Raw genomic sequence first — 27,596 nt, 5'->3', positions numbered from 1 at the left:
CCACATTCTCTTACATTAGTCTAATGCGTTTTTATTGCTAGCTGCTAAATAATCCGCTGGGCGCGTTACGCATCTTTATTTCGTTTTTCTCAGAATTCAGTCCATTCAGATCCAAATGTCTTGGCCTGAAATTAGATATCAAGGATTTTTTTTTGTGTGTGTTCCTCCTCCTAATGTTCCTCCTACCTTTAGCTGGAAATCTGCGTAATGGGTTTCTGCATATCAAAATGACAGATTTATTATGCATGCTCAAATTACTGTAATTAACGCTTATCTGACTGACATCAAAATGTGTGTCATCGACCCTCGTACATGAAGCGTTGCGCAAAAATATGATATGAAGTATGAGTCAGACCCCAGAGTGGAATAACAGATATGGAGAAACGCATAAAAGCTACGAGTAATAAAGTGTAAGGGGGTTTATTTTATCTACATCACATTTTGGTTTCTCAGCTTATAGAGTTATTAAACGGGCTTTGCCTTAAGCATCACTGTGGCTTTAACTGAAGACAATGTTTCATTTCTACGCATTACCGCACACAATTGAAAACAAGCCAGAAATTGCATTACATGACACTCTAATTTCAATTAAATGAATTGCATTTCTTCTATGATATTAAGCTTGGCATTTCGTCTTGGCTTGTTTGGCTGAAAGAGCACATTATATATACAAGCACATGCAATTCAATCCAGTTAAATTTATTGTATGTCACTTATTGTACATTCATACCATCCTAAAACCCCAGTGAGCAAGTTAAATGAGACATCGTCATAACAAAATTTCTTAATAGAGCAAGAAGAGGAGGAGGATTAAATCTTGGGAAAAACTAAGAGGAAATCCATCCTTTGTGAAGCAATTTTTGGAAATATTGATGGGTTAGCCTTATGATTATTAGCAAAGCTAGGCAGGTACAAGAACATCCTAATGAAAATTGACCATAGTAGGCTAACCATCGTCTTTGTTTTTATTTAAATGGTCGTATTTTAAATATTAAATTATTTATATTTATTCATATTTTGATGAATTTCAAATGTTAAGATTCAAAGTTTGGGCCTACAAAGGGAAAACAAACAAACATACAAAATCCCCACAAAAAAAGTTGAATATGAGTAGCCTAATGATAATAATGTTTCCTATGTTTCCCCCTCTAGACTTCAAGTTTTAAAATATGATCTTCAAATAGTAAAAAGAAGAAAAAACTTGACATTCCTAATGTCAAAACAGGCTACTCAAATGTCCAGACTCAAAATATAAAAGAAACTTAAGACATTCCGCCACAAAGCCTATATTCTAGAAGGAAAAAATAGCAATTATCAACTCCAGGAATAAATAACTATGTTTCTAAAAAAGCAAACAAAGGAAGAGAAACACAAGCTTTATTAGATTTGCTTCCCCGTCTCCCAAAAATGAATGTTAATGATGAAGTGCCTTTCAGCAACAGTAATAATGAAAACAAATGTATTAGTTTCTGCCTCTCTGCTGTTAGAGAGAAATGATTGTCAGAGTTGATATGATTAGCATACAACCTCATGAATAATCAGAAGATAGCATTGTCAGCAATGACTGTCCAATATGTTCCACCAAATTGCAATCATTTTTTTTTCACTAGTAATTTTATAGACAGTGACATGACAGTTGATGGACATATATTCTATTGATCTAGCAGCTAATGACTGTGCATGTAATATTTAACAGTTACGTTGAACAGACAGAAAAAGGATACAAGCCACTCATAAGAAAATTTATGTTTGAAATGTAGAATAGTAAAATGGCGGAAACAAAGTTCTGTATTTAGTTAAAAGAGCCAGTGGACAACTATTGCTCTAAATTGCACAAACCAACCTATTTAGCTAAAGAACCAACCGTAATCATACAACTATCTATTTGTATCAAACCAGTATCCTGGTAATTTGAAGGAGTTTTTCTTGTTTTCTTACATATTGTGACATAGGCCTATATCTGAGCGAAACGAGCTTCTCGAACAGGAAAAAAATGTAGGGCGGGACTTCATTTTGTCCATGTGGAATTGATTGGATGGTTGTGGTTTGCTATTGGTCGATTTCATGTGAGTGACAGGTTGCCCCGCCCTCACACCAGTAAACACATCAGAGAAGAGATTTTGGGAGGGGAAGTTATTTTAGTTAAAGATTACGAGGCACATGAATTTAAAAAAAATTAAGAGCACAGATAAATCATTGATAAAAATACTGCATTATTCCATATAAAACAAACATTGTTTTGATTTCATGGTGACTAAAAACTACTGAAAAATAGTTGCCCGGGGAGTTAACTAGATTTTAGTTGCTGTAAAAAGAACACGCTCGACAAGATATTTAAAGCTAGGCTGGTGCTCTTGACGTTAACCGACTCTATCATAGACCATTCTCCGTATCACTGAATTAAAGCTCATAATGAGTCAGAAAAGGGAGTCATTTAGTTCCATCCTGCACATATTCTGTTACAGGACAACCTTGAGTCTGTTGCCCATTAAAAAGCAGCTCTAAAAATGCCACTGCCTACCCGGTGTCAGTCAGGAGGGTTTTGCCGTGAATTTAGCCTTTTCTTTTTCCTCAGAGGTGTTCACAAAGCACTGCCGTCACCATCTCACCGGCAGCCTTATCGCTGCTGTTTGGATGGCTTGCTTTTTTTTTTACAGGTTTGACCCCATACAGACCACATTCACAGTGGGTGGGAGTTAAAGAGCAGTCTGAACTATAGCAATGGAAACCTGTATGTTTTGGCTTTTTCGTGCTTTGTCATCGCTCTTCGGGAAGCCAGAAGTGTCATAACTGTGCATAACTTGCAAATGAATGACCAAACAAAGTTGTTCACACCATTGGGAAACTCTAAATTCTTTACAATATCAACACACTCTTATCAAAACTTTAAAAGTCCCCCTGTAGTCAATCATTTGACCCCTTAAAACTCATCTTTGATCACCAAAATGACATATATAAACCGCATTTTTTTAGATAGAAAATACTCAGGAATGGTGTTGACTTATGAATGTTTACATGGTTTGTCTTAAAGCACATTAAAAACACCACATAGACATAAAAACAACTTAAAAAACTTGATTTTCACCACAGGGGAATTTGTATGAGGTGGGAAAACTGTACGATTTTGATCCCCCCCTTCTACTATACTGAAAAAAAACAATTGGTGTGGAAAAATGTTTCACTCAGAAATTGCTAGTAAATTTCACAAACAATTAGAAAGAAATGACAAGTAACATTGAATTTTGAAGAAAACTAAAATAATTTTGTGTTACTAAAACTAAAATTTAGTGTTTCTAAAACTTAAATTTAATTTGATCTTTATTTACAAATTCAAACATACATTTTTTACAGTGTACAGTCAAAGGTTTTCCTTTGCATTTTTTTTGCTTGTTTTTAAAAACCCAAAGTTTTTAGGCCCCCAAAACGCCGGTGTCATGCAAATCGACCGGCAAAAACGTTTTTTTTTTTTTTTTTTTTTTAGTTTTAGTTGAAAAGGGTGTTGTGTAAACTAGAGATGCGCGGTTGGCGGTTACAGCCGCGGATGACGTGACGAAAAAAAATATTTTTATTAAATTCGGGCGGGTGGCGGGCGGTTGAACCAATCAAATGAAAAATATATGTATACATTGTTAAATATTGTTATCTGACTATACCTACATCAAAAAAAAAATCGAGCACACTTTGAAATAGTCAAATTTTCATCAGGCAGCTATAGTCGAGTCTATGAGACTTGTTATTATCAGAGATGGCAACGCCGGCGAAGGAGGTAGCCTACGTGACAAAAAAGGAGAATTAAAAACAAAGGAAATAGAAGGTCAGAAAAGTGTTGCCTGGAATAAGTTTTACAAAGTCTGCACTGGTGTCATCCTGATTTACCACTATGTAATTTGCAAAACCTGCGAAGCAGATTATGTTCATGACAGCCACAAGACGGGTAGGCTACGTTTAAAATGGTGCATCACAAGTGTGTGATGTGATACCAGTTTTTTAAACATTTGAAGCTAAATGTGACAAAATGTTGCTGTTATTTTCAGCGTGAGCCGCTTTACAAACGGCGCCCCATACAATAGCAGCATGTTGAAATTATGTGCCAAAATGCGTTTTCTATTAGGCTACAATGAAAATAAGATACGGTCAGGGTTTGCTGAAGTCCGTTTATTTATAGGCTATTTATTTATTTTTGTCCCTGCGCGCCGATCGGAGACGGAGTTCACTGCTGATATTCTGAGAGCTTTCTAGTCTCGCGGCTGTCATCAGCAGCCTTGTATCGCCCAATCAGCGGATGGCGGGCGGGTGCGGTTTTGAAAATTGGTCAAAAAATTTGGTGCGGATGGATGGCGGACGGATGATGAGTTTTGTGATGCGGTTGCGGATGAAATAATAGCCCATCTGCGCATCTCTAGTGTAAACGTACCCTTGCATTTCACGTTTTTTATGCAACCCAACTTGTACGGTTTCTTGTGAATTTGCCATTGCGTACAAACAGGGCCGGATTAAGAGTTCAGAGGCCCCTGGGCACAATGTATTGTAGGCCCCCCCTTAGGGCCAAATGTATATTTTGTCCAAGGACATTTTAATATGGCATTTACAGTTTTACTGACTTAAAAGGAACTTTGTTGCTATGCTGGAGTAAAGTTCATAAATGGTCGTTCTTTCCCATAGGATTTTGTAAAAATATGTTGGGTGGACCTCTGTGCCTCTAGGGGGATTCGGGGACATGCTCCCCCGCAAGAAAATTTTGTACATTTTAAGGTTAAATGCATCAATCTGGTGGTCTTTGAGAGGTCAAAATTAAGAGCTTCAACCCATGAACTGCTCATTGAACAAAGAAAAAGCATTGACTTGTACCAGGGCTCAAACATCTTTTTAGTTATGAGAGTCTCAGTCTACATTACATTATCAATGGTGTTTTAGGATGCCAAACAATTATTATAATAATGTAATAATGATTTATATAATTATTCATATGACGTAAAATCCATAATATAGCCTATAAATGTACTATAAATGAAAATGAATATTTCAAAACTATATTTTAGTCTACATTACACTATAATACAGGAAAATTTAAATACTTTTGTCCTTACTTCACTTGCAAGAAATAAACCCATGAGCTTTTATTAAGGAGAAAACACCAGATCACCATGCTGATCGCGTGAGCAAAGAGCGCACTTTTCTTTAAATCACCCAGCACACACAGGATGCCTATTCTTAAAGTCTTGTGCTGTTTTATAAAGGCACAAAGCCATATCATGGTTTCGATTTTAGTTCGTTGGCCAAATATAACGCTAGAGACCTTTATGTTAGGTTATACATTTTACATCTCATATGTGTTGGGAAAAGGGAGAGAGAGTTCGGCAAAAGGCGGATTCGAACTCGGGTCGAGCGCATCAAAAGCTGCTTTCTAGTACTTCACGCGCTACGACCTACGCCACTGTAGCTATTCCGTGACGCGCGTCTTTTTGCTAAAAAGACAGGCACTTAGTGCAAATATACGCTCCGTTATCTAAAATATTTTTTTTCTTCCCCTCGCTTTGGCCACAAGTGCGCATGGCGAACTTGCAATGAATACATTTTATCAGACCGGCCCTCGTGGCCTCGAAACACTACCGGCCCACCGGGGAAACTCCCGACTCTCCCGATTGCCACTCCGCCCCTGCTGCCCAGGGCCCCTTAGATGTCGTGGGCCCCTGGGCAAGTGCCCAGTTGCCCTAATGGTTAATCCGGCCCTGCGTACAAATGATTGCGTATTCTGGATGAGATCGGGTTGTTGAAACTTGTAAGTCCACACGAAGGACTGTGAAAACAACACTGCAGGAGACGTTAGAGAATGGTTTTGTAAAGTTCATGCCTTAATAACGACTGTCCGATTCGTGCTTGGGGCTTTCCATGTGCGCATGTAGTCAGGATTTGTGCTGACTGGAAAACGAGGCCTCAGCCGAACCTCATCAGTGCAAAAGTTTGCCGGTCGAAGTATCTGTAATGAGCTGTTGCTCTACTTCTCATTACTAGGTCCAAGAGAGGACCCAACAGGAACAGGACATAAATCAAATACAAGCCTTTCTGGTTTAAAAAAAAGGGACAACAAATGAGAATGTGGGCTGTGGCTCTCCAATAAATTAGTCTGTAGAGGCTGTGTCATTACTGTAATAATATATGATGCGATGTATATTTTTTATTTTAACCATGATATTGATTTATTGGCTAAAGTATCCATTTTCCAAGTTGGGACTTATTGCTAAATGAAGGCTTTGCGTCAGAGATATGTCACTCAGAATCTAATGGAGATACTGTTTGTTATATTATCCCTCTTTTGTGCATTTGATATTTAGACCATTAGCAACCCACGTACTGTGTAAACTAAGGCAGCGGGAGGGTCTTTCTCATCCCCTCGCATTTCATGCATTTATTTCACACAGATTTGTTTTGTGACTGATTTGTGTTATGTTTGAGACAGGAATAGTCACAGAAATGGTTCATTACCCCATTCCATTAATGGCAAAACAATTCGTATCAATCATTTATATGCAATAGTTCTCCGTGATAACGCTGGTAATGTGCCATTGCGTATGAATTCTATTATGCGCGTTCTTTGCCTTCATGCAGTTTGAGTACATTTTCGCATTTTTCTTGGATGGTGGTCTCAGCAAATGTGTAGAGAATGGATCAATACTTCATCCCTAGCTAATCGTAAACCATGGCAACAGCTCGAGCTGGCAGAGATTGGACTTGTACTGAGCTTTAGAGAGAAGTGCAGTCTTAAAACGTCAGGATATTGCAAAATTAGCATTTAGCCGTAGCGCCATAAAGCCTGCTGCTTACAAAGAAGAAGAAAAAAAAACATCTGTGGATTTGCACTGGGAGATTTTGAAGTGTGTATGGGTAACAGTTGGTGGTCCTGGACACCGTTGAGGTGTAGGTCGCAAGTTTGTTCTTTTCGAAAACAGGAAAGAAACATACCTACCGGTATATATAATTGTGCATAGTAAGGATAGTAAAACAAATAGGCGAGAAAGTTGTAAATAAGGAGAAAACATATTTTGTTGTTGATGTTAACTTCTACAGTATTTTGACCCAGATTATTCTGTGACTTGGTGAAAGCTAGCCAAAATAGCCAGATGCCAACATGGACAGGTTACCTGATATCCCCTCATCCTTAAAAATGGAGCCAAAGTACATAAACATGATTTGTGCCAATCACAGTTTGTTTTTTGCTGTGAATTTGCTGGCCAAGAGCATGAAACCATCAGGATTCGAGAGACATTTGGACCCCATCCTTGTTCAATCCATGTCATTTGAATAATTATTCTCCATTGTTGGGTCTTTGCCGTTCATGCTAATATTGATACATTTCAGTGTTTGAATTTCAAGGACATTTTTGTTCACTTTTGTTCGAGTTGGGTGTCCAGAACCAGCTGAAAACCACTATGCCACAAACACAAACTGAATACTTGTACGCAATTGCACAAGGGGGAAAAATACTTTGTATTCCATTAGAATGATGGATTAATTATTCAATTATTAAAAACATTTTTTTTTTTTAGTTTTCAAATTTTCATCCTTTTTTATCATGATGTGGCTAACATTTGTTTAAACTATGTATTTTACGGAATAAATCCTAATAAGAAAAAAAAAAATTACCAAAAAAATGCACTGTCACTGTCCTTCTAAACCTGCATTACTTTCTTCAGTAAAGCACACATTTCTTGAACTTGACTAAAGTGTGAACACGTTTCATTATCAATCATGTTTTTTAGTCTGAAACTCCTCATATTCATAAGTCAAACCACTGTAAACTCATTCGCTGGTAATTTTAGCTGAAGATATCCAGGTAACAGATTTCAGGATTTTGCACAGGAGTTGAACACCTGCTGTGTTTCGAGTCTTACAAGGCCATATTGAATTTTGACAGGTTTCTTTACAAAGTTTTTGCACCAAAACTACAAAAAGTGAGAAAATCTCACCATCTCTTGTTTGAAAAAGTTAAGAAAGTGTTTACTTTTTTTTTACTTATAAATAATTAATCGTGGATACTTTTTTACTTTCACTCTAGCAATGTTATGCCTTTTTTTTTTTACAATTAAGTACTCCGTAACACTGACATAGTATCTGTACTTTTACTTAACAACTTCTCTATTCCCATCCCTGGTAAAGTGTATCTGTTCATCTTTCATCGTAACACCCTACTGAGAGAAAAGTTTTACGTTTCCGCACGCCTTTTCTATGGAAGTGGTGCATTAGAGCCGCATGATCAACTGTGTGCATCTTTCTGCAGGGTGTATTTTAGCATTTTATTAGGCCAGGCCCTTCGATGCACAGAGGCACCATGGGTACGGGTATGGTGCCATCTTCGCGCATCCACGCCGCAGGCTAGCCACATGCAGCACTAATGAGCTGCTCACATTTGCAGGCTTGGCTCGCTCTCTCCACCACCAAAAGTAAACTTTCGAGTCTTTAAGAGGATTGTGAAGGATTTCTTGATTACTTTGTCCTCATGGTTTGAATGAACAAGCTCAGAAAGGACACGTGCTAATTAACGTGTTATTAGCATTGTTGTGTGTTGAGTTAGCCATGTTCGTTCTGGTGGCTACTGACAGAGTAACTGCTTGAGGAACATGTGTTTTAAACTGATTAACATGAACTGGCCTCTTTGATGTGGGAGCGTGATGTCTAGAGAGCTCCGCGTGAAGGCGATTAGTAGACGGTTTTTAGGCCATTTGCTCTGTGAAATGGGACCTCGGAGGAGATGCTCACTCGGTTCAGGGACGGAAGAGCTCGCGTGTGCCGGTGAGGGACGCGAGGACGTTGGCGGCGAGCTCGGAGGATATCGTTAACGCGGAGCGATGAAGAGATGTGAACCTGCCCTTCGTATTTCAGAATAAAGAGAGCCCCAGGGATGTTTGAATGGGCTATCTTGAAGGGGATTTGGCAGTGTCAGGCCTTGTCATGTCATACGAGCTGAGTGTAAACATCAATAGCAGACAAGAAAAGATCAGACGGATCCAGATTTCAGACTTAAATCCTGACAGCAAAGACTCTGAAGGCTTTATCAGTGTAGGAACATTGCTGCTCGGAGCTCAGAATGTCTTTCTGAGTGCAAGATGTTGGCTGGAGAATATTGTAAGATTTAAGTTTTATAGTTGAGATTAGCCAAACACAATGTTGTCATATTTGTTGGAAATGCCACCTAAAATGTTTTATTTGTTACATAACCATTTGGTAATGCTAATTTTATGTTAACACTCAATATTATCACACATATATATATATTATAAATATGATTGGATGAGCCACAGCTGAATAATAGCCATATAATAGCCATTGTATGCACACTTTCTGCTGTTGTTTTTTTGCTTCTGAATTGTTTAAATCACTAAATGATGTAGATGGTGCCATTGTTTGAGAGGAAAATGTTAGTTTTAATTAATTTAGCTAACATTTAAATTGTTATACTGGTAATATTTTTTAAATAAAAAATAATAATAATAACAACAAAATCCATGTTTTACTATTCGCTTCAGACTTTTGGATAGAGATTCACTGATATTGATTTTTCATAACCAATAAAGATACCTACTTTTTTTGTTCAATTTCATCTTTAAATCGTGACAATAAAAACATAGGATGGACAAAGTCAAATGAAGAACAAATAAATGACAAGGAAGTCTATTATCTTTGTATGTCGCTTCTATGCATTATGCAAAACTCAAACTGTGATTTCAATGATAATTTGTTACAAAAGAAGGGTTATATAGTAGGCCTAAATGTTGATATAATTTAATGTAATTATAATTCAGGCAAAGCAAATTGCTTTACTTGTGAACACGTGCAATTCTTCAAATATCCACCAGACATTTTCGGTCCATCTCTGCTTTAGGATCCAACTTTATACAGGCTATTATTTACAGTTGCTGATCAATCAGATTTTAGATTAGGAACTATCATTCTTTTTTCCCCCAAATATATATATACCTGTTTTGTTGGCTATTGTCATACATTTCAGATTTCCAATGCCAGGATCTAGCGTTGTCCAACATTAGTAGAGATAGGTCTCAAGGGGCCACGTTACGGCATATACAAACGGGACAAATCCTTAACATTGTGTCGAGGAGAGATCTTGTGGATTCATTGAATTCAGCTGTGGACGCATCAGCTGAAGTGCCTCCGTAGCGGCAGCTGCATGTGTGAAACCTAAACAACAGTTGTCAGATTTACGGCCTGGATGAAAAAAAAAAAAAAATCCCCATTCAGTGTTCTTTTGATTCCAATCTCCAGGCTTCAATCTGGTCCCTCGTGTCGTGTGCCGCCACTGAGCAGGAGAACAGATGGCGCCTTTCAGCAAGGCGGAGAATTGCAGAGAGGAGTCCCTCTCGCTCCGAAAAAGAAAAAAGACAGGGAAACAAGAGAAGGTGAATGAAGAAGGTGAGGAAAGACAGGCAGCGGACGGTGACTGAGAACGTAGAGTAGCCCGTAGCCTGTCTCTACTGTAGATTAAGCTATTTATGTCTTAAACTCACTGGATGAGGGTCTAAGATTTGGACAGCTATCTCGATTGAATATTTTTAATACTATATCATTAATTACATTAGACTAAAAATCATCAACATGTGCATTTACATGCACAACAAAATGGATGAAAACTAGCAAAATAATGCAGCTCATAAAAACCTGACAAGAAAACCACATTAACATGATGTCTGGCTTTTCTCCAGTTTTAGTTTTAAAATGGGATATTATGAATAAAATGCATAATAAAAGCAAAATAAACCACCAGAAGGGAAAAAGTGTCAAACGTTGAATGTTTTTCAAGAATAAAATACAACTGTGAAGTTCAAAAGACAAAGAAAGCAAAACCCGCCAGCTTTTTATTGATTATTGTTTGGACTAATAGTTTGGTTGGGCCTAATTACTGTTTTTTTATTGTATCCTCTCAGAAAGCAGGAAGTGCTGCAGTGATGGTTTAAATGTGTTGTTTGGGTTAGTCCTAAATGGTGCTTTTGTCTCTGTGGTCGTTCAATGCTGTTTTATTAGGCAGAAACATCATTTCCATTAATGCATGGTCAATGAAAGAAAATATTTGTGTGTATTTACAACTCTCATGCATACGCCGCTGCTCAAATGCAAACATATTGATTTTGTGCTGCATAGATAGAAGAGTCTAGGAAAATTATGACTTTTCCAATTGCGATCCGCCTTCCACTCATATTTGTGTGGTTTCTTGATGATACTTGATGATCGTGAAAATGGTAATGGTGCTCACTCTTGTGCTGACATATTTCCTTCTGAAGTTTGGGGCGAAACACATGGAAGGACTTCAAGTGGGATTAGGGGTGGGGCTTTCTCACTCTAGAGAGCATTTGATTGGACAAAAATCTGTGTAGTTCAGGATGAGTCATCAGTATTTTTGGTCCATTTTCACAGAAGAGAATGACTAACTTTTAAATGTGCATATCTGCTAAAAGCTAATGTTGTCAACTTTTAGGAGTATGATAGCATACCAGATGAGCTCAAAGCTAACACACATTGCCTAAAAGCAACAAAACATATATTTTGATTTCATGGGGTGTTTTCCGCTTGCCAAAAAGTCACTTGGCTGAATGCTTTTGAAGTTCCAGCCAAAAACTCCAATCGACCAGAGAGTTCACCATCAAACGAATCATCAATGCATGAAAGCTGAATGTCTAGGGACTTTTTTTTAGCTTTCTCGCCGTTTAAATGTGTGTATATCCTCTCCCTATTTATGGAAGAAGGGATTAAAGGGATATTGTTTCTGCAGATGAGCTCTTTCACTCTTATCAGAACCAGATGTGAGATCCCTGGCGACAGAACTTGATCTTTCGATGATAAATCCACACCTGAGGTGATGATGGGAGTTTTGACCACTGATTATCTTTGATTTGACTACTGGGAAAGTGAAGCAAAAGATGTTTATTCAAGAACATATCCTACTTGACAAAATTGTAGACATGATGGTCAATTACTTTTGAAACTACAGGTTTTCATTGTACCGCATCGGATATGATAATATTTTAGCATTTAATGCTAATTTAAATCTAAAATCTAATGCTAATCCTAATTTAGGTCTCCCATTACACAGACTGACTCATTCAGGTTACTCTTTTTTTTTTTTTTGCCCATAGCAAATAGAAAGAAAGTGTAAGTCACTTGGAGATTCTCTTAATTTTAGTGCTTGCATATACGTGCAGAGATCTTGTTATCTTGAAGGCAAGAGCCAGGGATCTTGGGCTAAATTATTGCTCTTTAATTCTCCTGTCAGCTGCAGAGTCTTTTCAGCCTTCGGCTTCCTCTTAGTAACTATAAATGGTTATAGTGAACCTGAAGACGTGCCTCAGCTCAAGACAAAAGAACACCTCTGTATTTCTATATATAGGATGACAAAGAGATTTGATTGACTGAGGGTGTCGTTTTATACAGACAATGTGAATACAAACTTCAGTAACTAAAAAGTATCAAACAGTGCCTTGGAAATTACCATGTATTTTTGGATTTGGTAATAAATTAATTTGCATGTGGTATCAATTTTAGTTCGTGAGTGTTGTTTTAAGAACCCTTAAAAAAAGGAGGAACGTGACAGTACCATGATACGGTGATCCTACAGTTAAGGATAAGAGTACATGAAAGTGCCACCATTTGATGAAGTGCACTAATCACACCAAACTACCAAATTAGGCTTGTTATATTTGTGCAAAATATTGGCAAAATATTTAGTTGTCATTTAATGGTTTGAACCATTTTATTCTCAAACCACTGGACAGGAAATTAGCAAGAATTGCACAAATAGGCCCTGTCCCAAATGGCGCACTTCATGCGGACTTTCGGTCTCGTGGACTTAAATTGCGCGTACTCGCCGAGTCTACGAGTCCGTAGGCCGTCCCATTTAGCATTTTAACGCTCTGAAGTGTGCTCAGCAGCGCCCCCTTTGTACCCTTGAAGCGGTCTTCCGCGAAGCCCACATAGATGCAGGCTCCACGCACCTTAACTACCCAGGAATCCTTGCGAAAGGCCAATCAGACAATGGATGGGAGGAGATTTCGCTCACAGACAATTGTTAACATGGCTGAGAAGAAAATATTTAAGTGTAATTATCATTACGGTTTTTCTGACAAGTTTAAACAAACATTATGATCATCGACCAGTGGTTGATGTCTCAAACATAGGCTAATAATAGCGAGCTGAATAATACGATCGCATTATGATTAATTAAATAAATAGAACAGAATGTCAGGGCTTTACTGAGTCATATGTAAACACAACAACAATAGGCAGCATATTTCCCCGAACCTGTAGCTCCTGTCCATAACAACAATCAGACCCTCTTCCTGTTTCCGGCGTGACGATCGAGTCTGTCCCAAAAATACCTCTCAATGCGGACTTGCGCTAAGGGCCCTATAGGTCTGCACTACATGACGTCACCGAACGAAGTGTGGACTCTGAGGAAGTCCACAAGTCCGGAGTGTGCCATTTGGGACAGGGCCATACTGTAGATAAAGTAACTTAGCATAGTCCTTTTGTTTTCTTTAAATCTTCTTAAACATTTAAAACTTGCAGACAGCTTTTTATAGGATGAAGAGTCCGTGTTTCGCTCAATGCTGATGGATTCAAACTGTTTATGAGAAGTTGAAAAAATGCTAATTAGTTTGAGTTTAACGTGAGACCAAATATTCACTATAAGGTTCAAATCTGAAATCTGACCAGGTTTTCCATGAGTCTGATGGGCTTGTTCTCAAGCCACTTCTTGGTTGTCTTTTGCAATTTGGGCGGGAGCATTGTCTTGTTGAAAAATAAAATCTGATCATTCCTCTTTGGATAACTTTTCAATTGTGGACTGGGAATCAAGCCATTCTGCATTATTCTCCTGTAATCCAAAACATTCAATTACTTGCTTTACTTATGTAAAGTAGCACACCAATACCAGTAGCTAAAAGCCTCCCCACACAATAACACTCTTCCTCCATGGTTCACTGTGAGATAGAGATACATTTATTATTACATTTCTCACCAGATTTTCAAAAACACCGCTCTGGAGCATCACCATTGCAACACCATTAAGATTCATCACTCCACACCACTCTGAATCATATAAATGTTTTCTTATTATTGCATTTTACACACCTTTGGAGCACAGGAAGCGAATCGTGAATCTCTCTGCAGAAAGCCGTGCTTAATATTTGATGCTTCAACATGCTCTTTAGGTCTTTTTGCCCACTAAGCACAGCAGCACTGTCATAAAACCATACTGCCCCATGGCCTCGTATACTTCAACCATTTTATGGATGCGAGAACTGTGGCACTAACTCATTTCCTGCCATTTCATCCTCCTTTTCAGCATCAGCAGCTGTGCTGTTGTGCGTCGGACAATCGATGCCCCTTCATCTGCCCTGCCATTACGTCGGTTCTCCATCAAACTGCGCTTATAAGTGAAATCCAGTATCTCCAGCAGAATCTTATAGATGCTACTCTGATCTTCTTGTTATTGTTGATAATATAATGCATGCGTCGGATAATGCGCGCGACATCCGACTTCATCTATTTCATTTGGTGGAAGAGGCTGCGTAATGGTACGGATTGACTACCCGTAATGCAGCCGTATTGATTATAATGACATAATTTACAAAGCTCTTAGCGAGAGTGAATTAAGCGGTGTGACGTCTTATTTGAAAGCCTCACTGACTGAAGGATCTTTATTCGCTGGGCTTTTTGATGTTCGCTCCGGAGTGTAAAGTACGTTTTGAAGATGGCCCAGAGGCCAGGGCCGTGTAATTCAAGCGTCGAGGCCGAGCTGAACAGAAAGCTGGCCCTGCTGTTTGTACCAATTGCCCTCGCAATCGGCTCTCTGTTCAGCCGGGTCTCCTGGGAGATTGCAGGATACAATGGGTTGCCGTGGCGACGGGGAAAAGCTCAGTCTACCTGCTCGGCCTGCTGGTTTAATTAGGTGACTCCTGAGTAGATTAGGGCCTGTGTTAGTGTGGGTGGCCCCGCTGCGTTCCTGCCCCGGGAGCACTGCAGTCATCGGCCCGGCTTGAAGGGCAGGCCACGGGGGAAAGTCTGTCAGGAACTGAAATAAGAGCAAACGGGCTGAAAGAGAACTCTGACTCAAGTTATACCAGAGATCTCCTGTGTTGAAGAATAATTTGACTAAAGAATTAAACACCTTTTCGGTGTTAAAATGATTTCTTCTGTCCAAGTTATGCCGAGGTCATAACTTTAAATAAGTTATTCACTGGTTTATTCACTGGTTAGCATTTCAAAATTGTGGCCCTGTGGCACTTATAATTATTTTTTATAATTATTATACTACTACTACTACTAATAATAATAATCATATTATTATTATTAGTAGTAGTAGTAGTATAATAATTATAAAAAATAATTATAAGTGCCACAGGGCCACAATTTTCATATTATTATTATTATTATTATTAACATAAAATAATAGATATTCATATTATTTTATATTAACCACATATAATAAATATGTGTTGCATACATATTAAATTATTGATTTACAATACTATCACAATAGGAACAATAATGATAATAATAAAATGGTTGAAAATCAATATTAATTTATTATGTTTAAAATTAATTTATTGTTGTTGGTATATAATAATAATATAATTATAATACAATAATATCAAATAATAAATATTAACTTTATACATATTCATAAATACATATTGACTTTTATAATAACAATAGCAAATCAATTTTAATTTATTGTTTACAACTAATATTTATCATTTTATGTGTAAGCAATATAATAATAATAACATCAAATAATAAATATGAACTTTATACATATTCATAAATTAATATTGGAGTACTTTAATAATAATAATAATTATAGTAATAATAACAATTGCAAATCAATATTAATTTGTTTAAAACATATTTATTATTTTTAGCAATATAATAATAATAATAACATCAAATAATAAATATTCACTTTACACATTCATAAATTAATATTGTCTTAACAGCACTTGTGTAATAATAATAATTATAATAATAATTAATATTTATTTATTGTTTAAAACAAATATTTAAAATTTTATGTGTTGAAGCAATATAATAATAATAATAATCAGATAAACTTGTTTGTGACACACAAACACACACACACACACACACACACACACACACACACACACACACACACACACACACACACACACACAGGCACACGCGTCTGGTTTACTATCTTTGTGGGGACTCTTTCCACAGACGTAATGGTTTTTATACTGTACAAACTGTAAATTCTCTCCCCTTACACTAACCCTAAACATACCCATCACACAAAACTTTGTAATTCTGTATGATTTATAAGCTTGTTTCCTCATAGGGATCTCAATTTATGTCCCCACAGTGACACGAGTCCCCATGAGTCTGTGTGCATTGAGGTTGAAGTCCCCACCGGGATAGAAAAATATGTACACACACACACACACACACACACACATACACACCTTCTCTCATAGTGCTTCTCTAAGTCAGAGAAATGAAAATAAATTGCGCAAGGTAGAATTAATTAAACACAGGCCGCAACAGCCTGTAAGACAAATGCACCCCTCCGCGAGCACACGAACGCCCAATCTGCTCATGCCCCTCTGTGACTTTCAGCACTTTTAAAGGACTTTAATAAGAAGTTTTCTGTCAGAGAAGACGTGATTAATTGACAATTAAACGTGCTCTAGGTTCAAAAGTAAAACCTCTAAAAAAATTCCATCCATGCATGTTTTGAGATATAATTTTTTTTTTTTTTTTTTTTTTTTACAAGTTTAGGCAAAATTATTTGACTCACGATTAGAAAAGTTATTTATCCTGCTTTTACATCAGATGAATTGCCCCATATTCTATCCATTTAATTCAGACTTCATAGAAAGGAATTCAGCAGAGAACCAATGATAAACCCCTCAATACTTATCTTTTAGGTTATGGACACTAATACTTGGCCTTTAAGGAGAGTTAAAAACAAATCCTTATTCCTGTCCCTCCTCAGTTGTTCCAAACCAGTTCTACGACTCTTGTTAAAAGCCTCTATTGTAATGCGGCGTGTTTCTTCTGACAGGAGATCAGAGATTGAAAGGCTGTTGGTTCAAAGATTTTCACTTCAGAGACGTTCATGCTTCAACATGCAATTCAAAAAGTAGTGTCATTTCATAACCGGAACAGAAATTTACAGTACTGAGAGGGATGGAGTTTTTCACCGTTCAGATGTTGATTGAACAATGAATTCCTGTGTAAATCGTTCATATCCTTTCTTATTTGCAATTTGTCAATTTATGCAAAGAAAGTATGACTTAGGAATAACTGTTTTTTTGCTGAACACACATGATCGTTTTAGTTGCGGCTGCACCAAATTATTTCTTATACACCAAAGTAATAAACAAATATGTTTAATTTGACTACAACTTTAGCTATAAATGTAAAATGTTATTTGCCGATGTGTAGCATACTCTCTGCTAGTTTTGCTGATCATTTTTAGGTGGAGTATAATATTATAATGTGTTTTAAGACTTGTCAAATTAAAGTGATGAATGGAACACAAGACATGCATCATTAAGATCAAACGGCTTGATTGACACTTTAATGGATCATATGATAATTTCACTAATTATTTCTTAATTCACTTTCACTCAATCAGCTGTGTCTCGTCCTAGCAGTAATTACACATTTGCAAATTTTTTCTTTAACTCTGAATGATATTCCGTCAACTCGTCAGCTCCTTTCACTTGACAATATATGGAAGAAAGACTAAAACACTTTGTTCTCAGAATATAAACACCATCTTAGTCCTATAACTGGGCAAACTTTTTGAACTTTTGCCAGTACTTTTGTACTTGAAATGTTCACTCTTAGATAGTTTCATATCTTGCTGGAAAAATGCTGCTATTGTTCCCATTATTATGCTGTCTCAAATCTCTCAAGAGTTTGCTCAGAAAGAAAAGATCAGCACATTTTTAAGTGGAAACAAATATATATATATAGTGTGTTTGTACTTGTACTTGTACTTGTACTTGGAAAACTATCTTTGTGTGGCTCGGTTTGAGTTTTAGTTAGGACAAAGGTAAAGTAAGGGCATTTTGGTCGGTCCTCATTTTCCGAGACCCATTTAAAGGCCTGTTTGAGGGTCAGGACCTGGTTTTAGGGATAAGGTTATAATTACGTTAAGGGTTCGGGTTAGGCAATTAGATGTGATGGGTCGCGTTATGGTTAGGAGCAAGAGAATGCATTGTGTCAATGAATGTCCTCACAGAGTGTGTGTGTGTGTGTGTGTTTCCTCCAGAAGTCAGTTTCATTCTTGTGTGCTGTGAAAGTAGTTTTGTTATTTTTCCAATACTGTGTACAATAATTTTCCAAAATATCATTGCTTTTCTAATTTGTTGTGTTGAGTAAATGTGATTTGGGTAAATTTCACAAAACCTTTCAAGAACCAGTTCATAAATTTACTCCAAAATGATAAATAAATGAAAGGTTGATTAAGCCAAGTTGAGTAATGAAAAAAAATATCTCATTCTACTATGATTTAATGTAATTTCTTAAGTCTGGTTTGACCCCAAAATCAAAAAAATCTATTAAAAACATAATGAATTAAGCATATTTCTTACCTTTATAAGTCTCATACTGTTAGTTTAATGCATATGCATATTTCAAGTCTACATAAGTCTAATGCAATGCATATTTTAATATATTTTTAAATATATATTTTAAATTTTAAAGTATAAATATATCAAGGAAATACTTGCCTTTAACTTATGCCGATATAAATTCTTTAAAAAAATCATATGGAATAGGATTTTTTTCACAAAACCGTGATTTTCCTAAAATAGGCTTTGGTTTCTTTATGCAAAGTGTAGTTTCTGATTATTTTGTCGTATGTTTCCAGGGTGATAGACCTGGATCTGTTTTTGTGAGATTCACCCAATGTCTAATTTATTCACTGTTGATTAATAGTTTCACTGTTGATCACCAGTGATTCTTTCTGAATGTTCCATGTTTTGTTAAAGCTTGTCTGTCGATCTGTCTTTGGAAAATGTAAAAAGAAAAAATCCTTTTTTTGGAGTCACAAAGCAACTGTGTTATCACGGTTATGCCAATCTCCCTGTTCAGCTGGGCAGAACAAAGACAGATGAAACAAGACAGACAGCTTTCATCTGTGCATTCATGGCTTTTATTAATTCTCTCTGCATGTTTCTGTGCTGTCCATGTATTCATTTTTGGTTATGTGGTGTCACTGGGAGGTGTGTTTTAAGTTGTCCCCCGTGTGTTGTTTGTGTTTGTGGTCTACAGGTCCTCCTCTTCATTGCTCATCTGCCTCCTCTTCCCCTGTCGACTCCCCTTACCCTCCCCCTCTTCATGCAGCCAATCAGAGCCAGGGAAGGTTGCTAGGTAACAGCGGGGCTCAGGCCGGCCGGGACTCTGAGTCAGAAGATGAGTTTGGCCCCAATTCATTCTTAGTTAAAACCGGCTCAGGGAACGTCTGCGCTCCGGTCACTGCAACTCCTAACGGTGAGTCCCTTCTCGATATCGCTGATGCTTGATGAGTCCCGACATCCCTAGCTGGACCTGCTGTGGAGCTTGTGGAGGTAGCCACAGGCCAGACATTCATTTTTTTTCAATATTTTGGGTAGTGGTGGAGGTCAGATGTTAGCAGGAACTTTTTTAACTAAGGCCTGCTGAGAAGAGAAGCTCTTGGCTGGGGTTCAGGGAGTGTCAGAGATGCTGAGTTTTTTTTTGTTTTTTTTAAGAGTGTGTGGCCAGTTTCTTATTAATTGTTTTGTTAAATAGGGTGAATTTAGGCAAGTTGAAATTAAAGTGGTTCCGTGTTTGGGACCTATTTGCCTGAATTTACCCTACTAATGTTGAAGAAATGTACCTTAAGGCCAGACATACAAGCAAAAACAGTTTTGAGATTTTGGGCTTTTTAGCTTTGTGTTGTTGTTTTTTTTCAGAATAGTAGAAAGAAAACATCCAAAAGACTCTAAGTGCATCTTTTACAGCAGTTTGCGTCTGTAGATTTCAATTACAGTAATTATTTTAAAGGCCGTTTTCTCAAAATGAGTTTTTTCTTCGCTGTGTCAGAAATCTTCACTTCAGCAGCACTTACATATACCAAACTTTGCAGTTTTATTCCTATCTATATTCTGAAGGATTTTACTGAGGTGTTTGTCAAGTGCATATTTAATTATAATGCCTTATTTGCATATTTAAGCATAACATTTCAGAAAACTTGTAATACAAAAAAGACTGCAATACGTAATGTAATCAATTATCAGGGGAAGTGTGCTGATGTCTATTTTTTTATTTTTATTTTTTTATCCTGTTTATCTGGGATGTCTTGCCTTAAGCATGGCGTACTGTCAGATACACTATAAGCAAAAACTAGGGGTGTAGATATGTGCTCTGACAATTTGATTAAATTATGATTATTTATAAAATGCCCCTAATTGTTTATGGTATTCTAAAAAACCTTGGCTTTGTGTTTCACATTGTGTGTTTGAATGTAGCAGGCTAACCCTTGTTGCAGCTGTCATGACTAATTTCACCCTGTGCTTTGTCTTCTGAAATGCTTTACAAAATACTTCGCCACTGTTTAGACGACCTGGATTGCTCTTTACTTATGCATTAACTTTAGCAGTGTGATGCTGAGTTTGTATTTGTCAACAGGGCTATATTTCTTGTAATACTTTGATTGCCTTCATTAACTTTGCTTAGTTTTAGAAAGGTCAAGAAGTTTTTAATAAAAGATTGAATTAATTTTCGAGCCTGTAAATGATAAAAAGCTTAATGGCTTGCCCTGCTGAGGGACAAGTGACCAGCACAGCAGGAGCTTCAACCACGATGAATCAATTTTACAAGTTACCGTGTCCTTACTAATGAGCCACTGATGAAATGCGCATCACGTTGTGCTGCTATTGTCGTCCAGAAGGTTCAGGTATGATGAACTTGTTTACTAGGGGATGTGCTTTGATGTGTTTTGGACTTCTTTTAGCATCCCGTTACCTGTGGAGTGACATTACATAAAGCACCACCACTAAAAAGTGCAGGTTATGCAAGACAAAATGTAGATAAACTTGCTGACGATTTGACCCATCGCAGCGATTCTGAACTTATTGTTCTTCTAAACGACAAAGCTGTAAGATAACGTCTATCTAAATCTGTCTTCCCTTGATGTCCGTGCTGCAACAGGTAAACGAATTAGAAATGAGATTTGTTAACATGTTTCCAGATAAGAAAGCTTCGCATCACTTTGATAATGGGAGGAGAGCAAGAGAGCATGTCGATATGAAGCCTGTCATCACCAGCAGCTCTCGGCGTCTCCCTCAAGGCTTCTTTACAGAGTTGAACAAAAAAATGCTGTAAATAATTGATCAGCCTTTACAAGTTAACCACCCAAGGCTGGAATTACATCAAGCTCAAGAGACTTCTGCCTGCCTGTTTCCACACGGCCCTTCGTAAAGCAATGAATTAGCCTCCGGTGGCAAGAACTTTCCTTTCTCTGCACAGCATCCAGCTAGCGTCCTGGTCACCTAGCGGTGGCACCCCAGTGCTAAAATGGGATTTATCTTTCCGACAAATGGCTGTGATTTGCATTGGTATATAGGGTACCCTCGGGCTGCCAGTGAGGGGTAGCACACTCACCAAAGGAATCGGTCTCTTGCCTCCGAGCTATGCAAGGCACCATAAGGCTCTATTTGACTGAGACAAAGTAGCATACCACAGTGCCGTGGAAGAGGACGTTTATGTATTAAGCTTAGCGTCCTGGTAGTAAAATAGTGGGAGTCCTGCCAGAGGCTATGCTGTGTGGTTTGATCTTGCTTTCTTTACTTCGCTTCTTACGAGTCAGTGACTTTTCATTGGAAGTCGAGTGATTCCTGCACTGCCAGTCATTTTGGCGGTATAAACCTAAACTCTTGATGGCTACGTGCACAAAGGCATAATACGGCTGTCAGTACAGTTTGGACTGCTTCAATTCAGAGTGACTCCAGTTTGGTTGATCAGTGTTGCATGATTGGAACCTAGCAATCTAGTCGTCTATCATATCACCGTACCACACACACACACACAATTACTATTTTTTTTTAGCTGTCAACTTCTCTCAGGTTATGAATACCGCCAGGAAATATTCCTATTTAATTTGGTTCCCATGTCCTTTTGCATATAAATACCAATTTCTGAGTCACCTGCTTGTAAATACACTTGCCAATCCAAACACTGGCTGTGTCAAAGTAGCCATTGTGATTGTAGGTAAACAAGTGGTAAATTATGGAAATTATCCTGCTCTTTTGAAGAGCACCCTCATTGTCATTTCTGATTGTTTGGCAACTGTATTTGCAGAGCCTTTAAGCAGAACAAGGACACAATTAGAGTAAGAAAAGAAAAACCGCTGCTTTTTATTCACTTAAACCACCTAATGAGTCAATTTTACCCATTTTCCCTGCTTTTTGAGAATGGGATAGGCTTTTTTTAAACAGAGAATAAACAGCCAGCTGCTTTAATTTACCAAGTATTAGCATATTACTAATACGGGTATTCCAGATAGCTCAAGGCTTAATAAGAGGGATGCAGTAATGACAGACCCTTAAATAGGTGGTCACGTCCTTTGTTGTAGTCCTTTTGGTTTTTAACGAAAAGTCGCCTACACGTTCACACTAAGTGGCATAAATTGCAGTCCAAAACACACTGTGGATTTTTCACCCTGCCCTTCTGTAAACAAAAACAGATATCTTGAAAGATATGTCATGTGGGTTTGAGCCTGTAATATTTTGAAATGTTTTTAGGGTTGACGATGACATGAGCTAATACCTCCCGTTCTCATTTCTTCGCCTTGTCAGGATATTAAGGGAGCATATTAAAGCTTTTTTTTTTAACTGTGTTATGACAGAGCCGTCTTCTGCAGCTCGACTCAGCTCAGCATTACAGATTTGTCAAATTCTGGAGAGAAAAAGGGCATGGACAGGGTAAGCTTATCGTGTAAACTGATAAGGGAGTTTATAGGCCCAGATTCATGTTGCCGGTGTCGATATGATTTCGTGTGTCTTTAGAAACACAAGTTATTCTGTAGTTCCAGAAATGTGATCCAGTGCTGAGACTAAAGCTGAAAAGGCTTAGCTCAGGGATTCGAGCTGTGGATTCGAACACAGAGTGTGTTTTCAGAGGAATTTGGTATGCTTTTCCAGCAATTGAGGAGGAATTACACGTGAAAACATGTGAAGGCGAAACCTTACATCTGCAAAGAGCTAAAGTATCGAATCACGGATACAGAGGTGGTTGGCATTTGAAATATCCAGTCCCAAGTGTTTAAACACAACATAAAGCAAAAATCTGGCCACAGTGGCTGAGTTAAACGCACAAATTCTACCGCTGGGAAATCTCTACACTTCTCAAAATTCATCTCTGCTTATAGCTATCAACCAGAGACGGAGTTATCAGGCTGAGGCAATTTCACTTTTCCCAGAGTGATTCTATATTATCAACTAAAAAATGCATCTGTTGCATTCTATCGACCAAAGGGCTCTCCGCTGTATTGTATTTTTCCATTCATCTATCTTTGTTGCAGAAATTCCCTAAACTATAGTTCATGAACCAAATGTCTTTTGTATTTAAAGAGGCTGAGATTAAGCAAGCTGGAAAACGTAGAAAAGAAAGAGTAAAAGATCTCTATGCCCGCTAGGTCCTGTTAGCTTGATGGGACAGACCCGTTGAAGCTTGCAGTCTTTTTATTGAGCATGTGTTGCTCCATGGCCCCTGGCTTTCTCTCAGGGTCCTGTTCCTGGAGAGATGGCTATTGGGCCACGGGCTCCCTGCTGAGCCCCTGTTCTTCACTACAGAGGCCCCCTTGTATTAGCATCTTTTTACGGCGAGCGGCATGGGGTTTGGGCCACAGTGGGCCGCTAATTGTGTATGGATCTTCCTATGTAAGGGCTCGCACAACATGCCTTTGCAGTTGACCAGACAGGAATGAGCAGGTGGAAATTAAGCAGTGGGGTCACTGTGCAGCTATGCATTTAGATCAGTTGGGTTTCGTCAGAACTTATTTAATCATCCCCTCCCGTTGCCAGTGCTAGGGGAGCGAATGGGGTTTACGGGGTCGCACCGGAACATATATCCACGGGAGACACTCCGAGAGATCACAGCGGACAGGGAAAGAGTGATTTAATAAGCAACACATGGCGTGGCTGCAGAGGGCAGCGAGGACAAGCTTTTTTTTCTTACTCTCCGTTCTCGCGAGGTTCACCCGCAATTATTTTTAATGAGAACATTTATTTATATGTTGCGTTCAGCTAGACACCAGCATGCAACCACAGTCCATGTTTCTACTTGCAACCAGCCAGCTGTTTTCCTAATGCATTGTCACCTTTTGTGAATGTACACTGGATGCTCATGAATCATCACTTTATTTAGATAATCCATTGTGAGGTTACCATGGAGATAACAAAGTGCCAGACAGAACCATCTGCACGTTTCAACGTCAAATATGTCTTCAGGACCCAAGGGGACACAAAAATGACACATTTAATGAAAAACAGCACATTTGCTTTTGATTCCACGTGATTTTCGAATCAACATGCAGTGAGAGATATTTTCGTATTTCTTTAGTATAGCTGTGAAGATGTCAGCGAGGCCGTCAGTTACTCACACTTGATGATTTTGAGAGCATGACTGATTCAGAGCGCCGTAAGCTATATCTGCTAGCCTTCATACGAGACCACATGCATCTGTCTTTCCTAATGGTTAAGAACAACATCTTAACTGATGATTGAATGGAGGAAAAAGTGTGAAAACCACAGACACACAACCTTCCATTAACACTCAGGGTGGCTGTCGGCTCTTCGCGCTGTTCGGAAAACAGTATCCACCACCCATATCCAGACACTTACAACCAGAAAACAAACCTAGCAGGATAGACGAAGGCTCCGCGATCTATGGTCATTTTTAGCTGTGGATGCGGTTTAATGTTCTGTCTGTCTTGTGGAGGGATCTTGATTAATTCTTCAGCTAGTCTAACACCTTGCACATTTGATCGGGTGTCTAAGGCACATCATACGAGTTCTCACTCTCAGTGTGAATGAGTGAGTGAGAAACAGAGTGAGACTGTTATTTCATAACTGAACGAAAATAGACTGTTCTCGGCCTATACTTTTACAAATGGGGGAATCTATCCGTCTATCTATCTATCTATCTATCTATCTATCTATCTATCTATCTATCTATCTATCTATCTATCTATCTATCTATCTATCTATCTATCTATCTGTCTGTCTGTCTGTCTGTCTGTCTGTCTGTCTGTCTGTCTGTCTGTCTGTCTGTCTGTCTGTCTGTATGTCTGTCTGTCTGTCTGTCTGTCTGTCTGTCTGTGCATTTTGTAAGTCTTATATGTTTGTATGGCCTCATTTCTTATCAATTATTCATAAACACAAACCAATTCTGTTCCAGGGTTTGATGTTTTAGTATCACTCGTTGATTAACTAACACTGCTGACTGGAGCAACCCAATTTTCCTTGGAGATTGACTTCAGACAACTTTAATGGGCTTTTGACGCCTTTAAATATTGAGCTTGAGAGAAGAGCTTTTGAAATATTTCTGGACTGTGATCAGTTGTTAAACGGAGTCAAACTCATCAAGTACATCCTCACAGATCAAATTAGCTTTTTAACACGTTTTAGTAAAGTTCTTGCACCTCTTTTGAGTACACTCCCTCCCCCATTTAAAACATGGTATTAATCTACATAAATATGCCATGGGATTTCCACAGAGAACTACTTGTCTCCCTTTGTAATTGCTATTTTATTCATTTGCTGTCTTGTAATCATAAAGCAATTTTACATCCAGCAAAGTGTCATCTAGAGTAATTAGGTGCCTATTATATTCTTAATCTCAAGAGAGGGTGAATATCACAAAAAAAACATGTCCATTCTTTTGATAAAAGATATATTTTGTTTAAAGAAAATGAATCCTATTTATAATTCTATTTTGTTTGTATTGTGATTTTTTTTTCCCCTGAAAATTAACCACCCTTTATATATTTAATTATTATTATTATTATTAATTTTAATGAATCAATTTTTTGTATTTTTCTTTCCTTTAGATTTTGTGTTGAAATATGATATTGAAAAATATTTTTGGCTGCTTTTCTGGAGACAGTTTGAGCGCCATGACCTTTTTCTTTGCCTTCTCTTTTCTTTGGCAAAACAAACTTTGTTGCTCTTGAACAGAGTTGTACAAACAAGATCGATCAAAGACCTTTCCACTCTTACAGGTCCTTCTGGACTGCTCTGAATTGTTCCTGCTGAATCATTACTTCTCTTCATATTATGCTCATTGTCTCAAGGACTCGAATGAGCCTTACCTTCTGTGCTTCTCAATGGAAATAAAGCCCCAACCCTTGAACGCTGCATCAGCATTTCTGTTTACTGGCTGCTGTTTAGGGAATAGAAACCCTGCGTTGAGACAAACTTATTCCGAAAACACAACGCAAAAGCTTAGACATGTTTTGTGAAGTGTTTAGAATTGGGTGATACATGGCCTGAACTTGTAGTCTATTAATATTTGTAGCATTCATTACATGCATAATGGTGTTTTTATGCTGTTGTTGTTGTTACCTGAGGGCCTGTTTATAATTTATTTTCCCTGACAAAATTTGGTATTTCAGTTCAATGCCACGTTATTAAGAGCCACAGTTTTTTATAATCATTAGGACGTCAACCTATGAATGACTTTTACTGCATGCTGAATTGCGATAAGAGAGAAAAAATCTAATTCAAGCACTTTTTCCATAGAAGTTTAGACAGACAAGCAATATGATAAATCAAGTCTTGTTGTCATTAACCTTCATTGAATTGTATCACTTTCGTAGCTGTAATACTCCCGCATGTTACGTACCTTCATAGTTCTGGGGAAATGGTTTTCCTCCCTTCCAGCTCTCCGTCTGTTTTGATCTGGTTTCATCGGGGCCATCATCAGCTTGGCTCAGAGACGCAACAGAGCTCTGAGTAATTGGTAGCGTAGGATTGTGGGAATGCGGCTTGGTACGGGCCCATCTGTCACTGGCTCTGACAAATGATCCGGCCCTGTGCCCAAAAATGAAAGGGAATAAAAAAAGTAAAGGGGTCCCTGTCAGTGACGCATCCCATAATGATCTTCAGTAGAAATGTGCACTCACCACATGGTGCAAAGCACTCATTTAGTCATATGAGAGATGTGAGAACTAGCGTTCTTTCACCCCGGTGACATGCCTCCAACAGAGAACATACTGTGTCGCTTGGCGTGTGAAACCGCGGTAAGACCTTCGAAGCATGCAACTTTTGCAGTATTCAAAAGAAAGCAATGATTCAGGGTTGCTTATGACTTGGCGCTCAATGCCGTGCATTGTTGTCCGTGTTGCTGTGTTTGTGCAATAGTAGTTAGTGAAGTTTGCTTATGAAGGTCAGTTCAGGCGAGCGACAACAAAAGCATTCTCAAGAGTATCTGCTAGACAGATTTTTTGTTGTTTCAAAAATAAAATGATAATTTAAATTGCAATTCACACATACAATGACTTGTATATACAACTCTTTTCTTTAGTGATTAAATAT

At 38.0% G+C, this 27,596-nt stretch overlaps 1 protein-coding gene across 12 annotated transcripts in view; it reads left to right on the top strand.

Annotated features, from left to right (window-relative positions):
• The window catches only part of tenm4 (teneurin transmembrane protein 4), a 239,348-nt gene that overhangs the window by 88,219 nt on the left and 123,533 nt on the right, over positions 1 to 27,596 (top strand). For 10 of the 12 annotated variants that reach the window (XM_056258774.1, XM_056258771.1, XM_056258773.1 and 7 more), the window contains exon 4: positions 19,312 to 19,530. The exons of 1 other annotated variant lie outside the window; for it this stretch is intronic. In XM_056258774.1, the coding sequence (XP_056114749.1) occupies positions 19,312 to 19,530 (219 nt within the window). The remainder of the gene's footprint in view (positions 1 to 19,311; positions 19,531 to 27,596) is intronic. One more of the 12 variants, XM_056258767.1, reaches the window with a different exon arrangement.

The sequence above is a fragment of the Rhinichthys klamathensis genome, unplaced genomic scaffold, assembly GCF_029890125.1.
Source record: "Rhinichthys klamathensis goyatoka isolate OS25496 unplaced genomic scaffold, OSU_Roscu_1.1 h1tg000159l_1, whole genome shotgun sequence".
Taxonomy (NCBI): Eukaryota; Metazoa; Chordata; class Actinopteri; order Cypriniformes; family Leuciscidae; genus Rhinichthys; species Rhinichthys klamathensis.
The sequence above is the reverse complement of the archived record's forward strand: the minus strand, read 5'-3'. Positions and strand labels throughout refer to the sequence as shown.